The sequence below is a fragment of the Balaenoptera ricei genome, chromosome 21 (assembly GCF_028023285.1).
Source record: "Balaenoptera ricei isolate mBalRic1 chromosome 21, mBalRic1.hap2, whole genome shotgun sequence".
NCBI classification, from domain to species: domain Eukaryota; kingdom Metazoa; phylum Chordata; class Mammalia; order Artiodactyla; family Balaenopteridae; genus Balaenoptera; species Balaenoptera ricei.
Genome location: NC_082659.1, coordinates 34,700,769 through 34,723,232, shown reverse-complemented (window position 1 = coordinate 34,723,232; position 22,464 = coordinate 34,700,769). Strand labels below are relative to the sequence as shown.

At 44.9% G+C, this 22,464-nt stretch overlaps 1 protein-coding gene across 6 annotated transcripts in view; it reads left to right on the top strand.

The window, feature by feature from the left end:
• The window catches only part of PSD3 (pleckstrin and Sec7 domain containing 3), a 585,012-nt gene that overhangs the window by 122,846 nt on the left and 439,702 nt on the right, over positions 1-22,464 (top strand). For 4 of the 6 annotated variants that reach the window (XM_059909726.1, XM_059909725.1, XM_059909723.1 and 1 more), the window contains one exon: positions 1,403-1,798. The exons of 1 other annotated variant lie outside the window; for it this stretch is intronic. In XM_059909726.1, coding sequence (XP_059765709.1) covers positions 1,403-1,798 — 396 coding nt within the window. Of the gene's footprint in view, positions 1-1,402; positions 1,799-12,546; positions 12,731-22,464 lie in introns of those variants that run through there. One more of the 6 variants, XM_059909728.1, reaches the window with a different exon arrangement.

The window sequence follows — 22,464 nt, the reverse complement described above, 5'->3', positions numbered from 1 at the left end:
GCGAAGTCCCAACCACTGGACCGCCAGGGATGTCCCTAGAAAGAATAGTCTGAATGCAGGAGAGAGGCTGGTTCGGTTGGTGGCTTGGGGAAGGCCTTTCTGTGGAAGTGATAGTTACGCTGAGACTTCAGGAATGAATACAGGTTTGCCCAGCAGAGAATGGGGAGGAGGATATTCCAGGCAGAGGGAACCACCTGGGCAAAGGAAGACTGCTGTCGCTAATGGAGCGTGCTTCCTGGACACTGCGAAGCAGAAGCCTCCAGGCGCTTTTAAGATGTGACCCTCCGCCTGCCCTCCCGCCCGTGTGGCTGGAGCCTGGGGGCTGGGGGAGGGTGGGAAGTAGGTGAGCAGAGGTAGGGAGGGGCCTCATCCCGAGCTTCCTGTTTCACTGCAAGTGCCCTGAGGAGCCATTTAGAGGTAGAACCCAGAATAGTACTTGGTGTGGGGTAGGCCTTCAGAAATTTAAAAACAGCAGAGACAACTGTACTGTTGAATGTGAATCCTGGTAATACCTAGAAATGTGGGTTACCTACCAGGTAGTTTTATTCCTATTTCTGTTTTGTTCCTGAGGCTCAGCTAGTAATTGGCACATCCAGATTCAGCTCCACGTTTTTCTGTCTCTTGTCTTCTTTCTCTTACTGAGTTTTAAAATTTTATTTAGTTATTCTAATGTTCATTTTTAATATTTGAAGAACATGCTGCATATTAATTAATTAACGCCCCACGTATATTAACTTGTAGGTTTTTTCTAGGTTGTCACTGTTTTGGTTAGCCTTGTAGTAAACACGTTTGTTGGCTCTTTTTTTTTTTTTTTTTTTTTAAAGGTTGTTTACTGGCTGGCTGTTTCTGGATCTGGACTCTCTCTGCAGTGCTGTCTTATTGTCACCAGGGGACAGCCCTTGAGTTATAGAATATTTATCTTCTTGAGGGCGTTTGGTCTTATTTAAATCAGAAAATATTAACAGATTGATGAAAGTTTAGTGTATTTTTAGTCCATTAAGTTTACACAATATATTTATCTTCTAACAGGTCATTTACCTGTTAATGACCTCTTTCTGTTAAAATTAAGAATGATAGTAGCTGTTAATTTGGATTTGTGGAGTTTAGTTGGCTAAATGAAAATTTAATATTTTAACATTTTATTCAAATATTCGTTGGACCTGATTCACATATTAGGAACTAGTTCAAAACTATATTAAATTATGTAGAGGGTAGCATAGCATATGTATGCTAAAGAGTTTTTTCAGCCTGAATATGTTTCTATGATATCTTCCTTCCCAAATGTATTGACGTAAGCCCACTGAATACAGGTGTTAGCTCTATAGAATGTTCCCTTTTTTATATGGTTGGAGGGGAAAAAATAACCTAATATTGAAATTCGTCCGTTTTATGTGCTTTCCAGGATTCTTGAGCAAGAGGAACACTTTCGGGCCAGAGATGATGATATCCTTGGGTCCGGTTGTGCAGAGGACTCCACTGATGTGTACAGCTCCCAGTTTGAAACCATTTTGGACAACACTTCTTTATACTACAGTGCTGAGTCCTTGGAGACTTTATATTCAGAGCCTGATAGCTATTTTAGCTTTGAAGTGCCCCTCACTCCAATGATACAACAGCGCATTAAAGAAGGCGGTCAGTTCCTGGAGAGGACATCAATGGGAGGACAGCAGGACGTCCTGAGCATCTCCGCAGATGGTGGAATAGTGATGGGCTATTCTGGTGGGATCGCCAATGGGCTGAGTGGCTCCAGTAACTCCACCTACGCGAAAGGCACCTCAGAGATTGCTTTCTGGGGAAGGTACTGGTCCCATTCTCTTAATTTTGTGCTGGTGGTTTTTGTAGCGGTTTTTCTTTGGGAAATCTGAGCATGGAACATACTTGAAAAGCATTTGGCTGGTTTCTTTGGATATAAGTGAATGATGTGAGTGAAAAGTAATTTGGGTTTTTGGGGCAGGTAGAGTACAATTTAGTGGTTTGCCAAATTGGCAACCTGTGGACATTCTATTTGGCAGTATTTCTTGTATTACCATATGTAAATTGGATCCTGAACAAATACTTGTGGGTGATGAGTATGTATTAGCTCGCATGATGCAGCTTTGGTAGCAGTGGCCTGGTGCTGGGAAAGGGACACTGGGAGATCTTGGCTTTCATTCTGCCACTGGCATTGGTTGATTACTTGGGGCAGGTTGTTTGATTAGGCCAGAGATTCCTTGATTGTAAGTTGAGGGTGTTGGATTAGATGGTCACTCTAATCTCTTTTGGCCCTTTGCTCTGTGAGGTCCCATTCTGCTGGGAAGTCTCCGTGTTCCTGAGATGGTGGGGGAAGATCTAATTATATGGGTGCTTGGTGGAGCTGACCCCTTGGTCAACGCCATAAATACTCATTTTCTCTCTCTACTTTAGGATTTAAGTCTCCCTGGAACACAAAATCACAAATTATGTAGGTTTTATGTGCTGTACCTGTCATTTAGTGATTCCCTGTCTCTTTATGGATTATCCAGCATTTCATCTCTTGTCAGTCATCGTTCTAGGGTCATTTACCTGTCCTTCAGCATCTCCATAAGTGGGCAGAGAATGCTAAACTTCTTAATCATTTTATGAATTTAGTTTTAATATGTTTTTCCGGAATTAAAGTGTGTTAATTCACATGTTTGGGGAGGTGAAGGGGAGGTTAAATGGGGATAAACTATTTTAAAGTTGTATGAAAAAATGTCAGTGGTTTTTTTTTTTAAAAGTCAGTATACATATTACAGATTTCTTTTTTTTTTAAATATATAAATTTATTTATTTATTTTTGGCTGCGTTGGGTCTTCGTTGCTGCGCGTGGGTTTTCTCTAGTTGCGGCGAGCAGGGGCTACTCTTCGTAGTGGTGCGCGGGCTTCAGTAGTTGTGGCACATGGGCTCAGTAGCTGTGGCTCGCAGGCTCTAGAGCCGCGGGCTCAGTAGTTGTGGCGCACGGGCTTAGTTGCTCCGCGGCATGTGGGATCTTCCCAGACCAGGGCTTGAACCCATGTCCCCTGCATTGGCAGGCGGATTCTTAATCAATGCGCCACCAGGGAAGTCCCCATATTACAGATTTCTAATGAGCCTGTTTTTATGATCAGTCTGTTCTATGTTAAGTATTTCCTATAAGCAGTTTATAGGTTTATAGTTCATTGGATGAGCACATTCAAGACTGGCACATGGTAACGTCGCCGCTATGTATTTCCATGTGAAATAGACCATGGATGTTGGTTGTCTTCTTGGGTCACACAACTCTCAGAAGCAGAAGGCCTTGGTCTGAATTTCTTGGACAAGCCACTTATTCTTTCTGAAACCCCCTTTGTTTATTTGCATAGTGGGGTTAATGATACTTGGTATGCTGTGTGGCCATGAGATTTAAAGAGTTAATATAGATTAAAGCACCTAGCACAGTACCTGGTACCAAGTAGAAGCTGGAGCAAATGTGTGAATCAGAACTGGCTGATAAACCCGCATTTATACCCGATCTCTAAGAGGTGGTGTCCCTGAGGGAAGGGGGGCATCCCTGAGAAGGGGGTGTTTCTAGAAGGGGCCAGAGAGAGGGGTGTCTCTGAGGGGACATCCTTGAGAGGGGGGTGTCCCTGGGTGGATGGTGCCACTTTAGTCGTTTAGTTTCACCATCATCTCGGGTAACTGTAAGTTGTGGTAAAATGTAGATAATTTCATTGAAATTCCAATCCAACTTTCTGGAGTGAGTTGAAGTTGTTGGGGACCTGAGGTGTTTTTGGCTGAGAGGCTTTGCTGCAGAAGCCACAGGGAGGGTAAGTAAGTAAAGACAAGAGGTAAACATCAGCAAGTCAGAACAGGGAGGTGAAAGGTTTATCAAAGGTGTAGTTTGCAGACTCAGAATAGGAAGCAGCCATCGTTGGGGCCAGCGTGAGTGCCAGTCATTAGTAGGGCAAAGCTGGGTAGTTAAGAGAGAGTATTGGGGTAGGTTATAGTATTTTAGCATCTCAGATGTGGACAGTGGTATACTTCAGGCCAACTTGAGATAAGGTTTCAGCTGTATCACTTGCATTGTCAAACTGTGAGATCTTGCCCAGCCATGAGACCGAATTCCAGTACTGAATGAGAAGCATGTTAGAGATGGGCTCTGGCACTGTCCACATGATTGACCGGTGGTCATTCACCCTTCCTTGAGCACTGCTAGTGATGTGGACAGACCAGCTTGGCAAGGGCACGCCATTTGTGTTCTTGGACTTGGCATAAGATAATAAGCAGGTATAGGTGGAGGAGGTTTTTTGTGTGGTGATTCAGGGTTAAAAATTAGGATGGGCTCAATCATTCTAAGAAACTTTAGGGAATCTGGAATAATTTTCATATTTTTCTCTACCTTCTCTGCCTTCTTGGTGCTTTGGAGAAGTTGTAGCACCAGAGGAATCGTGGGTTGAAGAATAATGATATTTTCCAGCTTAAAGGGGGCCTAACCCTGTTTTACAGTAAAGAATCTGAGTCCCAGTTGGGTGGGATAGAATTACCTGGTGACAGATCTTGCCCCAGAATTCAAATTGCGTGACTCCTAGACCAGGTACCTTGACTGTCTAGACTGTCTGGTTTCATATATGTATTCTCTCTTTTGATCTAATTTCTCTCATGCCATATATTTATGGAGATGTAAGTCTGAGTTGGTAATTGTAGAGCTGGTGGTTGTTGTTGGTGGTGTGTGTGTTCAGTTTTAGAAAAAAATTTCCAAATTGTTATCTAAAAAAAAAAAAAAAAGGTTCTGAAGAACCTAGGGGCAGGAGGGGAATAAAGTCGCAGACGTAGAGAATGGACTTGAGGACGTGGGGAGGGGGAAGGGTAAGCTGGGACGAAGTGTGAGTGGCATGGACATATATACACTACCAAATGTAAAACAGATAGCTAGTGGGAAGCAGCCGCATAGCACAGGGAGATCAGCTCTGTGCTTTGTGACCACCTAGAGGGGTGGGATAGGGAGGGCGGGAGGGAGACGCAAGAGGGAAGAGATATGGGGATATATGTATACGTATAGCTGATTCACTTTGTTATACAGCAGAAACTAACACACCATTGTAAAGCAATTATACTCCAATAAATATAGATGTTAAAAAGAGAGAGAAAAAATTCCCAAGTTGTTAATAAACCTGTCTCCATAAATTTTTTAATGTAATCAATGATTAGGCTTTTAAAAATTTCTTCTGCATTAAAACATCCCTCTGCAGAGGTAAGGAGTAGATAGAGGTACTGAGTCTGTTAAGGAAGTCTGGACTAGGACGCTGACTGCACAACTGTCACCCCAATTGACTCCCTTCTGTTAGGCACTCAAGGCCAAAGTGTTAGGCTTCAAGGAGAAAAAAATTCATTTATTAATAAATGTTGTGATAAAACAACACAGCAGAAGTGATAAATAAAACAAGTGCACGTGCTTAGCATTCCACCTCTACTCACTGGTCTCTCCTGTTTCCTTGGCAGTGGACTGGGGAGTCTGACTGTGTTGGATAAAGTGAACTCTGAGGAAAGCACAAAGGAAAGGGAATGTAAGACTAATCTGCGCTGATAATGCTGCTTTGATTCTAGCTGGACTTGAACCAAGAAAATTAAGCCCATTCCTGTTGAGGTACTGCTTTTGATGTATAAAGTGTTAGACAGTGTTATAAGATTACTTTAGGTTGTCTCTAAACACCATCTTATGTCCTATGCATCATATGTATTCCATAGGTTTTCTTTCTTTAGTAAAGATATGGTGCTTAATTCACATAATAAGCTAACAGAAAGGAACATTAATGTTCTGATTTTCCAGATAAGGAAACTGAGGCTCAGAGCAGTTGAGTAACTTGCTCAAAGTCACACAAATGGTAAGTGCCACACCCAGGATTTGAACCCAGGCAGTCAGGCTCCAGAGACCGTTTATTTTTGATCCCAAAACAAAAATATTTTTACTTGACATTGCCTAGGTATATTTTTAAATACTTTTCTATATCAGTATATGCTTTTACATCATTAAAGATTATTTCAGTGGCGGTATCTGACAGTGATTTCTTTTGAACACAGGATGACACTGTTCTCAATTGTGTTGCTTCCTGTAAGAAAGGTGGAGTGGTCGGGGAGGGTGATGGGGACCTGTGGCACTTCAGCACACCTTAGTTCCCTCTCAGGAACACCTCCCAGGCCTGGATTTAGCCAGGCTTTGTGGCCAGAGCGGGACTGAGCTCCACTTAAGTCAAAGAAGAAAATACTTCAAATCTGTAATATTCTAGAATAGGGTTGGAAAGGACGTCTGTAGAGAGTATGTGTGCTGACTCTTTGTCTTTTAAAGGGTTATGTACCTTTGCAGTATCAAATAGATAACTCATTGTAAGCTGAAAACACCTCTTAAGATCCTGGAATCAATTTGGCAGGAATAGTTAAATTCTCTCAGGTGCTGTGAACACTGATGTTGACCAGAGAGCCGCATGCCAATCCGGAAATAGCTCACCCTGTGAATATAACACAATAGTTTAATGAAGGAGAAAAGAGTAGCATCCCCTCCCTTTGTGGTCCAGCTGCAGAGTACTCAGGCTAGCTAGCGGGTTCAGTAGTGCTGTGTGGAATCCAGTCACGTGGCTCCAAAATTAGAAAGGATAATTAGAGACTTACAGTTACCCAGGGCCAATGGGTTCCTTTGTGTCTGGGTGCTTCTCCCTCTCCGGCCCATCAGCTGAAGACTGCAGCTCCAGTCAGTAAGTCCTGACCTGAAGCCTGCAGGGCACAAATGTGGTCACTGTGACCATTAGTAGGGCTGAATATTATTTATTTCTATGGAGCTTGGGTTTGGACAGATGGGAAAAGGGACAGCAAATACAGCCATATGACAGGAGTTTCTCTTTTGATTCTCTGAAATACACACAACTGCCTTTTAAAATTACATTTTTGGTGTAACAGATATATATACTCCACGTCTCGGCTTCCCAGTTTTTCTTTCGGAGAGCACTCAGGATCCCGAGGAGCCCCGCAGAGCGGGTGGATTACGTCTGTGTGCAGCTCTTACGCCTGGGGAGTGCTCCGCTCAGTCGGGTCCACTCCAGCTGGTAGTTGCGGGTGTTCTGCCTTCCTCTTGCCTTCTCCCCTTTCTCAAATGAAGTGCAGACATTGGAAGTATCTTTTTTCTTCCTGTTTTTCTTTTTCTTTAGTGTCTTTCTGTCTAGGAAAAGTCACATGAAACAAGATTAGTACTTAGAGAAATTTGTTGAAGTGCGATTTCAAATATTTTTTGACATCCCAACTTAAAGCCTGCAGGTATTTAATTAATTAAGTAATTAACTAATTAATTAATTATTATTTTTTGGCCGTGCCACGCAGCTTGTGGTGTCTTAGTTCCCCAACCAGGGATGGAACCTGGGCCCCGGCAGTGAGAGTGCCGAGTCCTAACCACTGGACCGCCAGGGAATTCCCTGCAGGTATTTTAGTATAATGTAAAATATTAAAGTCATGTGACATTAGTTAAGCTGGTGACAGGAAAAGACCTTGATCTTGTGAACTTGTTTTGGGGGATCTGGCTGACCTCCTCTGTCCTCCAGGTGGGGAGCTCCTGCCTCTCAGGTTCATTCCTGCTGCTCTGGTGATCTCTTCAGGCCTTTTCTCTCATGTTTTAAAAGTTGTTCTGTAGAAAATAGCTTCTCATTTTTCTCTTTCTAGCTTCCTGAAGCAGTTGTGATGATGATTTTTTTTTTTTTTTTTAACTGCAAAGGAGCCCCTGCTCATTGCTGAGGGCAGGGGCTCTCCTAGCTTCAGAGCCGGTCATATCTGGGTTCAGATCCTGCCTCAGGTACTTACTGGGGGTGTGATCTTGAGTAAGTTACAGAAAATCTGGGAACCTTTCCAAGTGTAAAATGGAATGAATAACACCTATTCAAAAGCAAATGAGATTAAGTGAAAAAAAATCAAGAATAGAAAATCAAGTGGTTTCACAATGCCTAGCATGTAGTAGGAGATAACTGTAAAATAATGATAATACTAACCACAGTGGTAACCTGGAGAAGAGTTGTTATGCCAGTATACCGCCTGCTCAGGCCCTGGGTCAGCCTCTGAGCTGTCTGAAACACCTGGTACTGGACGTCCTGAATAAAATTCAATGTACTGTGGTGGGGTGGCATAAATATGGGGATTTGGGATCAGAAGACAGGAGGTCAGATCATCCTCTCTACTGGCTGCTTGGTCCTGGGTAGGTTATTTCACTTCTAGGAACCTCCCATTCCTTACTCGTAAAATGGAAATGACCTTATCACCCAGTTTACAGTTCTGTTGTAAGAATTTGCTAAGTTCTAGTTTGTGGATATTCATTTTTATCATGAGTTTTGCAGTAGTCTGAGTAATAGTCTAAGGAATATAAGAAAATAAATAAGAAAAAGCCTGATAAAGAAGGAAAGATGCAAGGATTTGGTGAGTGTTTGAATCTAGGACATGGGGGCTGCATCAAAGTGATGGTGAGATTTCCAGTGTGGATGACGTACCAAGTCAGGAAACAATCAGCGGGAGTTGGGGGGAGCAGCAGGGTTTGTAGGAGGGCGCCTCCCAGTGGGGTCTGTTTATACAGATTGAATTTGAGGAGAGGGAGGACCCTTCATATGCAGAGACTCAGAGTCACCATTTGGAGGGGAGGCTCGCGGTGAGCTCTGGGAGGGCGGGGAGCGGGTGAGGCCGGGCTGGAGAGAGGTGCACATGGGAGCCCTTGGGTGCTGCCCGTGCGGCTTTCTGATGCCACCTGGGTAGGACGTATGCCTCTGACGGGAGTTTCCGGGCGGCTCTTCGGTGCTCGCCTTCAGTCCCCAGCAGTGTCCAGTGTCTGACTGTCAGGGAGCCGGTGTGGCTGTCCTCTCAGGCAGGCCTGGCCCTGGCTCTGGGGGTTTGGCCTCTCTCTGTTTGCTGGAGTCTCTTGTATAACTTGGTGATGACTTCAGGAAATGGTCCTGGATTTGAAACAGGGTTTCCCAGAAACATTCTAATTCTGTAGTTTAAACCTTAAGACATACAAAGTAGTGCCCTGGATGTTGGTGTGAAGAGTGCTGTGGGGTGCTGGCTAAGTGGGTGATCTTTCATCCAAGACTGTATTGAAAGACTTCAAATGATAGAGGACGTTGGAGTTACATGTTATTACAAGGAAAATCATAGCTCTAAATAAAAACTGGATTGGCGGTTATTTTAACTGGTCAGGGTGATGCAGCAATCTTTCTATTCATATATCAGTGCGATATTTAACTTTTAAGGGAAGCGATAGCGTTTTCTCTCAGCAGAGGTCACTTAACACAAGACTTGATCCGCTGCGGAAGAAAAAAAGACAGAGACCTTCTCCAAATAAAGTTCTCTGAAAGTCTTTTACATAGAAGTACCAATTTATCAGAGCCCCAAATGGGTATGTTTCCAGTGCTTTAATCTTGTTTTTCTTTTTCTCCCCTGTGTCTTAGACGCTTTCTGTAAACTGTCTTAAATTGGCACAAGCTCCTAGCAGAGCCCTGCTATTCAGTACCATAGGGCCATTGTGCCAGGCGAGTTGAACATAATCTTTCTCATGCATGCTAATGAGGATTAATGTAAACTCCCTCTAAACCATCTAGCGTCTAAATGTTAAGAGAAATGCCTTGACAGCGTCTCATGCCCTTGTGCTTGGGCCTCCGTCCCCAGGCACTTTTCTCTGAAGCTGGAATTAGGAGGCACTCTCCATGCTTTGCCACCACAGATTATGACTCTGCTGGTCGAGGGTGGTACCCAGGCAGTGACAGCTTCAGAAGCTTTTCATGGAAAGACGCTCATGTTCAGCCTAAGTTGTCAACCTCTCATTTTGGAGCTTGTTAGAAATGTGTAATGCAGACCTCACCCCTGACCTACTCAGTCAAAATGTGTATTTTAACAAATTCCCAGGTGATTCATGAGTACTTTAAAGTTTGAGAAGCACGGGAAACCGTTAAAGGCAGAATACAACGCTGAGTAAGACAGTCCCTGTTCTCAGGGGCGGGCAGGCCTGTTATATGTCACTGTGCTACTGGCAGGGAGAAATCTCTTAACAGAGGTTCATAAAAGTGAGTGGCCCTGGCTGTGAACTTTGAAATGATTTCTTGTGTCACCTTTGGTGTAGTGATCACAGTGTGCCCATCCCTGCTCTAGAAATATAGAGGTTGACCCATTTTCCTGCTAGGAAGCAGTATGGTTTCTTAGTGAAGAGTGTGGGTTAAGTCAGACTGTTTTGGCTCATATTTTGTGAATTATCTCTACTAAACCTCAGCTTACTTATCTGGGAAAAGGGATAATAATTTACTGTCACTTGATGATTACTCAAAAAATGTTGGCTCTTATTATAAGTAATAACACTGCTTGAACTGTTCTCTTTAAAACTTCCTCAAAGTCACCTGCTGTGAGTGTACCATGGTCAGATCAACTTAGGGTGTTGTTTATCTGTAATAATAATTCTAAGAGCCTTAGATTACTTGAAGGTGAGGAGTTTTAATGATAGTTTATTTTCTTCATAATTACTCTATCTAGCAGCTGCACCTCGACACAAAGGTGACATTTTCTAGTCAAGAGTAGTAATATGAAATCTTTAGTATAGAGAAATTAAGAGGTATTGAATAATTATTATTGTGAAACGAAATTATAAATGTTCATTATTCACACTCCATTCACTTAGCAACTATTCTAGGGTTCATAATATTATACTTAGGTCTGAGCCTGTCCCTCCTATTAGGCAGTGAACTTCACAAGTCTTTAGATTTAAGACTCAGAGAACCTCTGTTATAGCGTCCAGCACATGCTGGGTGCCCAGTTTTTGTTGAATGAGGAACTCAGTTAGCAGCTGCTCTATACTAGGTACTAGGTGTCTCCCAAAGAGGGGGCAGATAACTTCACAGATCACTCTGGAACAGGGCCTAGTGGGCGGGGCGCTAAGGTTCCGAGGCCAGGACTACTCCAGTGTGGGCTTTGGAGGACTGTGTGGGCGTGTGGACATGGTTGTGGGCTGGGGGAGACTTTCCAGGTGGAGGCAGACTTAGGAACAGCTGCTTGGATTGGGGGCTTGAGAGTGGAGAGTTGAGGGCTTATTAATCTCTTTGCCTCCTGTTGTGTTAATTTTCTAGATGGAGGCCACTGAATCCACTTGTAAGGCAGTCATCACGCAGTTGACTTTTACAACTTCTGCACGTCCTAGGCACACCCAGAAGTGTAAAAGTTAATAAACACCTTCCATATCGCCAGCCAATTTGAGAAATAAAATGTTGCAGTCACTGCCTCTGTGGTCCCATCCCTCTTGTTCTCTTCCTAAAGGTCACCATGACCTGTGGGCATGTATTGTGCCTATATAGGTGTGAATCCATAAACAATATATGGTATTCTTTCACATGTTTCTGAACTTTATATACGTGCTATCTTGTTTCCTTTTGTAACTCCCTTATTTGCTCAACATTTCAAATTCATTCTTACTGATTCATAAAGCCCTAGTGTATTAATTATTTGCTGAATAATATTCATTGCATGAATATACACTGTAACTAATTTTCCCATTTGCCTAGTTATTAACATTTTGGCTGTCTTGTAGGCTAGGTATATATTTAGGAATAAAGTTGCTGGAGAGTAAATTATAATCATTTTCTGGGTGAACCAAGGCATTCTTGAAAGGGCATATTACATTTTTACATTTTCTTTGAGAGTATGTAATTTTATCTACTTCTGTTTATAAAGTAATTTTTAGTTATTTTACCTCCTGATCCTTATAATTCCCAAATCCCAACAAAAATAGCAGGAGCTTAAAGAGAAAGCATGGGGAAAAAATGAAGCGAAACCAGTCTCCTTTCCCTTCAGGAGCTCTGATGCGGACTCTGTTATCCATTAGTTAGGCCTGGTGCGCGTCCATTCCGTCCGCCCCCCCACCCCCACCCCAAGTCCTGTAGGTCCCAGTTTCTCAGATGCCTTGGTGGCAGTTGTTGCCTGCGTCTGACAGCTGTGAGTGTTGCCTGTCTGTCTTAACTTCTGGCTGTCTAAAGCAGGGTTTGAACAAAAGGCCAAATGAGTCTTTTCATTTAACGACAGCAGAAAAACAGAAACAAAGCTAGAAAATAGGAAAACACAAATCACATAAAATTAGGTGTGAATTTAACACAGGTGAATTTTATATAATATAAATGAATCAGATCTATTTATTGCCTATTTCAGCCATTCCTTTATAGCCAGAATGTGTGTGCTGTAGGAAATGATGGTCTTTAAAAACAGTACCTCAAAAACCGTAGTGCTACTTAAGAAAAACAATGCTGAGATTAGCACTTTTTTTCTTCTTTTTCAAATGATGTTGGACAAACTCTCTTTCTCACATAAGCAGCAGCCACTCCAGATAAGCTAGCACAGTTGTCCTTTCTCCCTGTAGTCAGCTGGCCTCCTGGCTTCCAAAGAGTTAAGCTGGAGGTTTTGTGAGGTCATGCGTGGCTTCCCAGGATCTGGACTTCTGAAGCTCTCTTGGAGGGGGGCTGCCTGCGGAGAGGGGAGGCGGGGCGAGGGGAAGTACTCCTTCAGCAACTTCAAGTTCTTACCCCGCAGCCCTGAGGGGACAGTGGCGTTCTGGGAGAATGTCGCTGCCGAGTCAGGGTGCAGCAGTCTGCGCTCCCAAAGGAAGCAGCTGTAGAAGTGCATTGAAAGAGCCCTTGCCGATGATGAAGTTCTGCTAAACAGATGGGACCAGAGGATGTTCTTTGTATTCGTGACAAAATTACGGGCAAGCTGTTTGCTGACAAAGGTAACTGGAATTGACTTTATGTTCTTTGTCTGGTCCCAGGCAGTGCTGGATTATGTGTGATTGTACTTACAGAAAATTCCTTGGACTTTAAACTTCTATTTCAAGTGAAAAACATTGTAAGAAAGTCTTAGAAGAAACTTAGGAGAATGATAATTCCGGTATATTGTTTTCTAAACAAGGATGTCCGAAGCGCGGAGGGTGTGTTTGTGCGGGGCTGTGATGTCTGGGCAGATGTCCGAAGCGCGGAGGGTGTGTTTGTACGGGGCTGTGATGTCTGGGCAGTGCGATGCTCCCTTGGTGGAGCTGTGCTGCCCCTTGAGGCCAGCAGGTGTTGCTCTGCGCTCCTGCACCCCGGGCGCTGCCAGCCGCCTTCTACTAAACCTCAGGCGTCGGGAGGTCACCAGCTTGAGCTGTGTCATTTCAGTGGAGTCCATTCTGACTGCTGCGCAAGGCTGCCACTCTTATTTTGGTGTATCACTGCTCTAAAGGGAAGTTGGCTGTGCTGTTAGTGTAGAGACATGATCTGTCTTAGAATTTGACGTTGGTTCTGAAACTTCAAAGATAGTTATCTAAAGAAAAAAGGTAAAGGGAGTTTTTATCTGGAGCTGAGGGGACGAGCTCCACAGTTCTCTCTGGGAAGGTCTCTCTTCACGTTCAGGCCAGGGCATATGCAGGGCAGCTCTAGGGTCAGATGGTAAAGGGCCAGAGCCAGTGCGTTGATATTACTTCCATTCTTGAGATGCTTGGAGTTAAAAGATTCATGGACACCCCAAGGCCGGTGAGAACCCCAGGGCTTAGATGTCTGGGGTAGTCAGCTGAGTGTAATTGGTGTGTTGGTGAGTATGTATGAGCCTGGACTGAGGAGTCATAGTCTCGGCGGTTTAAGTTTTACCTCCGTTTCTTACCGTTTGACCTCTAGTGAGTTACTTCACTACCCCGACCCTCAGTCTCTTCACACGTGAAGTAGGGACGGTGACCGGAGCGAACACGGGGTGGCGGTTGTGAGGGTTAACAGAGGTGCAGTGCATGGGCGAGTTCAGCAGCCTTTCTCCTGCCTTAGTCAGAGCTCAGCAAGTGTGAATAAAGCACGGCTATTACTGTGTTTAAATCGTTCTCCCTTATATCAGGCGTGAGAGGGCCTGGGCCTGTAGACTGGTGGTCACAAACTTGTGGTCACATGGACTTGTGGGTAGGCTCACACAGTAAACGCGTCAGGGCTTCTTTGTGCCAGGGTTCCAGGCGGTGCCTCAGCGCCTGTGGCCCCTTGCCCCTCCCTGCCCCCCTCCCCCAGTCATCTCTCAGATGGAGCCTTTGTGGAAGGCTCCACAAAGGGAGGGAGGAAGATGGGTAGATTGGTACAAAACCATCAACACTGTGAAAACGTCTTTATGCTCAAGTCCTTTCAGTGAGGGCTAGTTTCATCGTCTTCGAACGGGGAGAACAGCGCTGTGCGCTCACGTGCCGCACAGGGGCCACGCAGCCCGCACTGGGAGTGCGGTGGAAACGTTGTCGGGACCTGGCCGCTCCTTCTGGTTCTTCCTGTGGGTGCAGGTCGTGCTCTGCCTGCGGCGGTGGCCGCTCTTACCGGGTTTTTCTGTGTTCCCAGGTTGGCCCATTCTGTCTTCATGCTCCAGGAGTTAGTGGCTGGGCGAAGCTCCTTAGCTCCTATTTCCTGGACTATAGCTTGTGGATGATGTCTTTTTTCCATGGTTATTGAAGACATTAAATGAGATAAAATATGTGAAAATGCCTAACAATTTGTTTGCTCCTTTAAGAATTGCTCTATTTTTTTCTGTTACTATGAGGGGAAAAATCATACAATTTGTAAATGAGTCTCTTTTCCCCTGTTTTGCTTTTATAAAGGTTTCATGTCTAGATTAGTGTTTCTAAAGCTTTTGTTTAATTTAAAATAGTTTAAATAGTCAGTTTCTGTTTGCCTGCATGACTTTCCAGTGCAGCTAATCCTTATAGCTTTTAAATTTAATTTTGAACTAGTTTTCAAAAATACAAAAGGAATATGTGCTGATGGTAACAATTCAAACTGAAGTCCCTGTGGTCCCACTTTGCCGAAGGGACCTCCTGATGCTTCCTAGGGTGCCCTTGCAAGGCATGGTCTGTGCAGCTCTTTGGGGACCAATTTTAAACTGCCTTACAGTGTGAAAGCACAAACGATGGAAAGTTCTTTCGGAATTGCCAGCCCCCTGAAGCGTGGTTCCTCCCTACAGCTCTACTACACAGCGCTGGAGTGTTCAGCAGCCCCTTGGAGGGCGCCCGCCTGCACAGCTGGGCTGTGTCACCAGAGCTGAGTGCATTCGACAGGGCCAGCTGTAGCCACACCGTGGTTCCTGCCATCAGGCCAGAGTTCCTGCAGAAGAGTGAGCCATGGGCCTCTCTCAGCAGACGCCAGGGCTGACCCTGCTCTGAAAATGCCCAGTCCTGACATTCTAGGGAGGCAGAGCCTGTGTTGGGTTCCAGCAGGGATATTAGTGATTATGCAGCTGGCCTGAGGGTGTGGTTCAGTCACGCCACTGGTCTGCGGTTGTGTTTGGCTTTTTGTCATTAGTAACGTTGGGTTGAGGGAGCGTCAGAGAGGTGTGCTGAGTGTGGGCTTGGAAGATACGGGCTCAGCTGCCAGCCCGGCTGCTTACCAGCTGTGAGCCGGGGCAGAGCTTCTTTGGTCCTCAGTTTCTTTACTTGGAAAATGGGACCATTGTGAGGTGTGAAGTAAAATAATGCACGTGACAGTGCTAGGTAGACTACGAAGTGCTCTGTGGATTCTTTAAGTTTCTTAAGTGTTTGGTGTCCTTGACCTTACCCAACCACTTTGTGAATATCATGTGGCCCATCTGCTCCTGAGTGGTCCCGGCATGCCTACAGCCTGTCTTCAGAAGCAGGGCGGGCAACAGAGTTTTTGCGCTCAGAATGTTCTTCAACAAGCCACTCCCTTTTGTTGATTCAGCTGGTCCTCTGTGGAGGCCCTGCTTTTCAGCCAGGGAGACACTGGGGACTGAGGCCCAGAGCACCTCCGTGGCCCAGCTCTGCTACTGATCCTGAGACCCAGTCACTTCCTCTCTTGATCCCTCCATGTCCTCATCTTTAAGACATTTGTATTTGACGTGGAAATGATGACTCTCTTCCTTTTTCTGTCTTTCCTCTACCTTGCTGTATCCATCATCTTACTGAACAATTTCTGCTTCCCCTTTTAAACACCTTGGGATAGTTATCTTCAAAAAGATAAGACAGGTGAGTAATGAGGCTGTGAACAGCAAGTTGAGGAATGCTGTGTTGACTTTTGAGCCCTAAATGTGGAAAGGGTGACGGGGTGTTCAGGGTAAGTATCAAATTGTCCTGCCCGTAAGCCACTGACCTTGACATTGGTTTGTTTTGTATTCATCCAGAACTGGTCACCTTTGATTAGGGCTTCCGTGTCTCAGACCTGTTGTTATGGGAGCTGTGAGAACCTGAAGGGGAAGAGAAGAAGGATGCCCTGGCAGCTGAAATGGAGATGCCACCAGGAGAAGAAATGGAGAATGAATTTCTTGGAGCTGGAGACAGTGATCCCTCTGGGGCAGGGAGGGCCTTTGGCCAGGCTGTGTGTGCGAGATGTTTGCGTTGCTGTGGTTTGGTTCTCAGTGCTGTTCATCCTTCCTGGTTTCCTAAGTTCTTTGTCTAAATCTTGTTGAATAGAGGAGCACATCTAGCAGGTGTGGACATTTTAGTCTGGCTTTCTCAGGACAAGACTGCGTTTCTGGGTGACAGAATGACAGGGAAACATTTGTATTTCTTCAGTGTTTTGCTGCTAAAAGATAAACAAAAAGACAGTTAAAAACTATCTCTGCAGCTTACAAATCAGAAGGCTCAGGACTGGCCCAGGTAGGGGGAGACAGTCTCTGACCACTGGAACTTGTATCTCTAGTGAGTCCCTTGGGGGACCCATCAGATGAGCCAGCTGTTAGAGACTCATGAGTTGTCCTTCTGGTTGGAATAGGTCACCTAGAGAATTCCAGCACTCCTGGCTTTTAAGGCAGTGGTTGGTAGGAGGAACACAGATTTGTCTGTGATTGGCTGAATGATCCGAATGTGTAACTGTGTGTTACAGGAATTATCTCTGCTCTAGACCCTTCCAGTTGCAATGTGAGTGAAGATACTGTTGCTCAAGACTTGACGCTTCTTGCTAAATTCTGAAGGGTGGGGTCTCAGATACTGACCTAGCATAAACTTTGTAACAAGCAGATCAATATCTATTTAAGTGCCAGGTGTTATAAGTGCTGCTTCAGGATTGGAGGTGGGGACATGGCCAACAGGTTTAGAAGGTAATGGAGAGTACCAAAAGTAATGGAAATTAAAACAAAAATAAACAAATGGGACCTGATGAAACTTAAAAGCTTTTGCAAGGCAAAGGAAACTACAAACAAGACAAAAAGACAACCCTCAGAATGGGAGAAAATATTTGCAAACGAATCAATCGACAAAGGGTTAATCTCCAAAATATATAAACAGCTCAATATTAAAAAATCAGACAACCCAATCCAAAAATGGGCAGAAGACCTAAATAGACATTTCTCCAAAGAAGACATACAGATGGCCAAGAAGCACATGAAAAGCTGTTCAACATCACTAATTATTAGGGAAATGCAAATCAAAACTACAGTGAGGTATCACCTCACACCAGTTAGAATGGGCATCATCAGAAAATCTGCAAACAACAAATGCTGGAGAGGGTGTGGAGAAAAGAACCCTCCTGCACTGTTGGTGGGAATGTAAATGGATACAGCCACTATGGAGAACAGTATGGAGGTTCCTTAAAAACTAAAAATAGAATTACCATATAATCCAGCAATCCCACTACTGGGCATATACCCAGAGAAAAGCATAATTCAAAATGACACATGCACCCCAATGTTCATTGCAGCACTATTACAATAGCCAGGTCATGGAAGCAACCTAAATGCCCATCAACAGACGAATGGATAAAGAAGGTGTGGTACATATATACAATGGAATATTACTCAGCCATAAAAAGGAATGAAATTGGGTCATTTGTAGAGATGTGGATGGATCTAGAGACTGTCATACAGAGTGAAGTAGGTCAGAAAGAGAAAACAAATATCGTATATTAACGCATATATGTGGAACCTAGAAAAATGGTACAGATGAACCAGTTTGCAGGGCAGAAATAGAGACATAGATGTAGAGAACAAACGTATGGACACCAAGGGGGGAAAGCGGCGGGGGTGGTGGTGGTGGGATGAGTTGGGAGATTGGGATTGACATATATACACTAATATATGACATATATACACTAATTGACATATTAGTGTATGTATGATTGACATATATACACTAATGTATAAAATGGATAACTAATAAGAACCTGCTGTATAAAAAAGTAAATAAAATAAAATTCAAAAATTCAAAAAAACAAAAGGTAATGGAGAGTAAACCTAAGGAGGAAGTTGGTGTAAGGTGGATTTTGCCTTGAATTTTCTGGCATCTTGACCTTGAGAAGCTGGTGTGTCCCACCCTTGGCTCTGACTTTGAATTCACCATGGAAATTGCATAGCTGAGCATTTTCTGAAGTTTAAAAACAAGGGAACTCAGAAGTCTCCACCTGAAACACAGCCGAAGAATGTCACTTGTTGCATTTAACGTAACGACAGACTGCTGAGTCCACGGCCCCACCTTCTCTGTGGGATTCTGTCATCCTGGGCTCCTCAGTTGGTAAGCAGTGTGGATTTCACAACCCATTCCTTGGAAAGTAACCTCTTCTTTTTAAAGGAGAAAAACATTTTTACTAACAAAATATTTTACTGGGAAATTTAGGTTGAACTAAACAGACACACACACACACACACACACACACCCACACACACCCCCCACACCCCTCAGGCAGCCTCGGTGCAGCGTGTGAAGTGTCGTCTTGCCCTGCCGCTCCTCCTGGGGAGCTGCCCCTCCTGAGTCAGCCAAGCCCTTCCTGTGGCGCTGGGTCTCCTTGGGAGGCTGCGAGGTCCATCTGCAGGAGCTGGGCCGGGCGCCCAGGGTGGGCTTGCCCTGCCCAGGGTGTGGTAAGGGTCCCGATCCAGCCAGGGTTGGCAGGTGTACAAGTAATATTTATCTTGTGTTGCACTCAGTTTTATGAAAACAGCTGAGGATGGCAGTCTGCCGTAACTGTACACCAACTTGGTTAAAAGTAAGTGTCATTATAAAGGAAGTAACAGGATTTAGGGATATTTTTTTCTCACAGTACTGTATATATTATGTGACCAGTAGTTGTCCTTTCTGTGCTCGGATGCCATTCTTTTCACCTGTTTTCTTGACGGCGCATTTTCTTTTCCTGCTTCCTTTCCCTGTGTCTTCAGGGCCGTTCCATCTTGCTGAGCCTCCACAGGCACTGATGGACAAGACCTTTAAGCTGCCATGTTGCCGTGGCCATTGCACACGTGAGGCCAGCCTGACTCTGATGAGCCCAGGGGTTGCCTCCCAACCCGTCTGTGCAGGGTGGGCCTCTGAGGTTGTCCCGTGTCTGCTGGTGATGCCGGGGGGCCGTAGGAAGAGCGTCGTGCTGGGAGTTGGGAAGCGTGGGCTCTGGCCCTAGTTCTGTTCATATCCAGATTCTTAACCTCCCTCCGAGGCCTTCCTTTACTCATCTGGGAAATGAGATTAGATTCAGCAATTCACGAAGCATATTCTCAACTCAAAAAATTTATTATTTGGCTCTATGAAATCGTACTAATTCTGGCTTCTGAGATTAGCTCTTTGTGACCAGTTAGGATCTTCTACACAAGAACAGATTGAAAAGCAGCTAGGAGACTGGAATTGGAGCGGGTAGAAGAACTCCAGGGCTGAGCACCGCATGTGTCGCTGGCCGGCTGGGAGGCCGGAAAGCAGGCGCACGAGGGAGCAGGGTCCACTCTTCCCCGACTTTCTTGGACGGCTTTGCACAGCCTGACTTTCTGCATGTTCTTCCATGAAAGCAGCAACCACTGGTTACCCTTCCTCAGTCTGAACTGATTGGGAAGAAATACTTATTCTGAAGCCCAAATGCCCCTCTTCTAGGAAGGTGAGTGCAGAGATGGTAGGAGACTCTAATTCTTCTTCTCTTGGCTGAAGTAAGGGACTAAAGGTTGTGTCTTCTCCACCCCTTATCAGAGGGGCCTTGTTTCTCACATGAAGGCAGAAGTGTGGGCCCCAGTGGCTGAACTGAAACCAGGACGGAGGAGGTAAATGTCCACGTAATCCCCTCTTGAGTCTCAGTGTCCAGTGTGTGTATGTTGCAGGCCTACACTTAGGGGACATATTCTCTCCCTTTGGAACTGAAGAAGCGTGGAGGTGACCATCTGGAGCCTGGGCTTTCTCTCGTGCCTCACGTTAGCTCTGTGACTCCGGGCATGTCCCTTACTCTTTTCTGAGCTGGTCTCATGTTTAAAATGAGGGAGTTGGGCTAGGCAGGGCAGTATTTAGGGTTTTTTCCTGAGCCAATGTGCCAGGAACTTGAGATCCCCCTCTTCATTTGCAGGATGTGGGAGGGGAGTGGCCGTGCGGGAAAAGGAGAGGAGCAGCTAGCTTGTGCGGACGCCTTGTGTCCAGCCTGCAACCTCCCTGGGCAGAGGCTGTCTCATAATTTTTGTGCAGCACTAACTCCCAGTTACCGCAGAGCGTCTTACAGTTGATGGTGCCTTTGGTCAGTTTGCGGATGTTGGTGTTTATTTATCAAGGTGTCACAGCCTGAGGTGCCCGTTAGGAGCGCAGCCACCCGGGAGCAGGAGAGCCCTCCCAGTCTGAGCTGTTCCTTTGTGGCCATGGAACTCTTGAGCTGTCTGTCCCTTCACAAGGAGTGTCTCCCTCCAGGGGTGGCAGAAACGTTTCTGTCCATCTCCCTCTTTCTGTTTCTTTGTTTTACCTTCAACATAAGCCTCAAGGACACTCGTCCCCCAGCCTGTGTTAACTGCCTGTTCACATTCAGGTTGAAGAGCTGCTGGTGCCTTTGAACCTCGAGGGGAGGTTTAGCAGGCACAGCCGTGCTTCTCCAGGGAACTGTCTGCCTTTGCCTTCTTGTCTTAATGGTAGTGCCAGTCAGAACACTTGTATTCCATCCGTAAGGCCCAGCACATGCACTGAATGGCTTACTGAGCATATTTTCTGGTCACGATGGGATCTGAAAATCTCCTTTTCCTATCCTGATTCTTTCAGTACCACAGGGCAACTTTAGAGTTGGCAAATTACCTTGTTTAGAATACATCCCAACTCGGTGAAGGATCCCACTCTTCCCAGTCCTGGAGAATTCTTTTATTGAGGCTCATCCCACTGACTTAACTGAAGGAGATCAGTACGAGTGGAGGTCATTACAACTGCATTTAGTTATCTGTGCTGTTGGTCAACAGAGTTATAAAGGATTTCATTTATATATATTTATTTTATTCAAAACAATAGTTTTAGTATTCTCTCCTGTCAGATTTTTAGACAAGGAGATAGTTTGATTCATCTGAGTTTCTCTCTTCTGACATTTCCTAATTGATGTAGTAATGAGACCTCGGAACTTTCACCTGTGGGCAACAGGGAGGGAGAGGAGAGAGTCAGAGGGCTCACGGAGCCCCCAGCCATCGCACGGACACAGCTGACGGGGTGCTGATGTGGTGATTCCAGAGCCCTCTCAGCTTGGAGTACTTGTCCCCTGAAACCCTTTCCTGTGCCCCTGGAAGTGATGACTGAGGAGAGAGTTGCCACCCCGCTTACGTCACTAACTTTGGGACCACAGGCAGGACTGTGTCGGTGGGATGGTGCAGCAGCCAAAGGCCCCGGGTGTCCGCTCCAGGAGACTGTGAGAGCCCGGCTCGCTCCTGCTGTGACGGCCTCTCCCCTCCCGTCCCGTCCCCGCCAAGGTGGCGTCTGCCTCCACGTGCCAAGGACTTACAAGTAGTATAGTCTCAGATCAGAATGGTACTAGTGTAATATGCTGTTTACTTCTGAGGAAATGTTGTAGTTACTAAATATCATATTCTTACCTCATGCTTTTTTTCCCTTTAGAACAAACTTACCCTCAAGTTAAAACTTTATTTAAGCAACAAGATTTTAGAAAATCTAGGTTAGTTTGTGAACTCACATGACATGCTTTGAGCCTTCCATGGCTATACATTCTTAGATTTGAGTGCAAAGCTTTCCCCACCGATTTGGAATGAACTGGGCATTGTAGCTGGTTTTGTATGGAACAGTTGTTTCAGATCCCAACCCTGTAATGACATCATTTTCTTTATACCCAAAGTAAATGCTGTGCAGACTAGATGATTCTGGAATTTGACCTCCCTGTTTTTCTCCGGATTAAACTCTTCTCTTGCAGAGGAGCCCTGCTAGTGCACAGGTCCTTATACGTTATTGTTTTTGTGCCTCTAACTTTTCTGGTAATAAATCTTATTTTTCTGTGAGAAAGCAGCCCATCCTGGTTGAGGGGGAGTAGGGGTTGTGGCTGAAATTGCAGATGCATCCAGTGTTCTGTTTTGATTTTCTAACTTCAGAGTGCCTTTTCAGTGGAAGTGATTCAGTCTTAATTGTTATTATATTTAGCCAAGATAAAGCATACTTTAAGTTGTTTACATGTAAGGCCTTGAATTAGAGAGAGGAAAAGTGCTAGAGCCCCAGGGAGTCATTCGTAGAGTTTTCAAGTTTCTGAGGGAAGACAGAAGTGTATCTACCTCAGATTTTTTGTATGTGCATGAAAAAGAATAGGGGAGAGATCAACC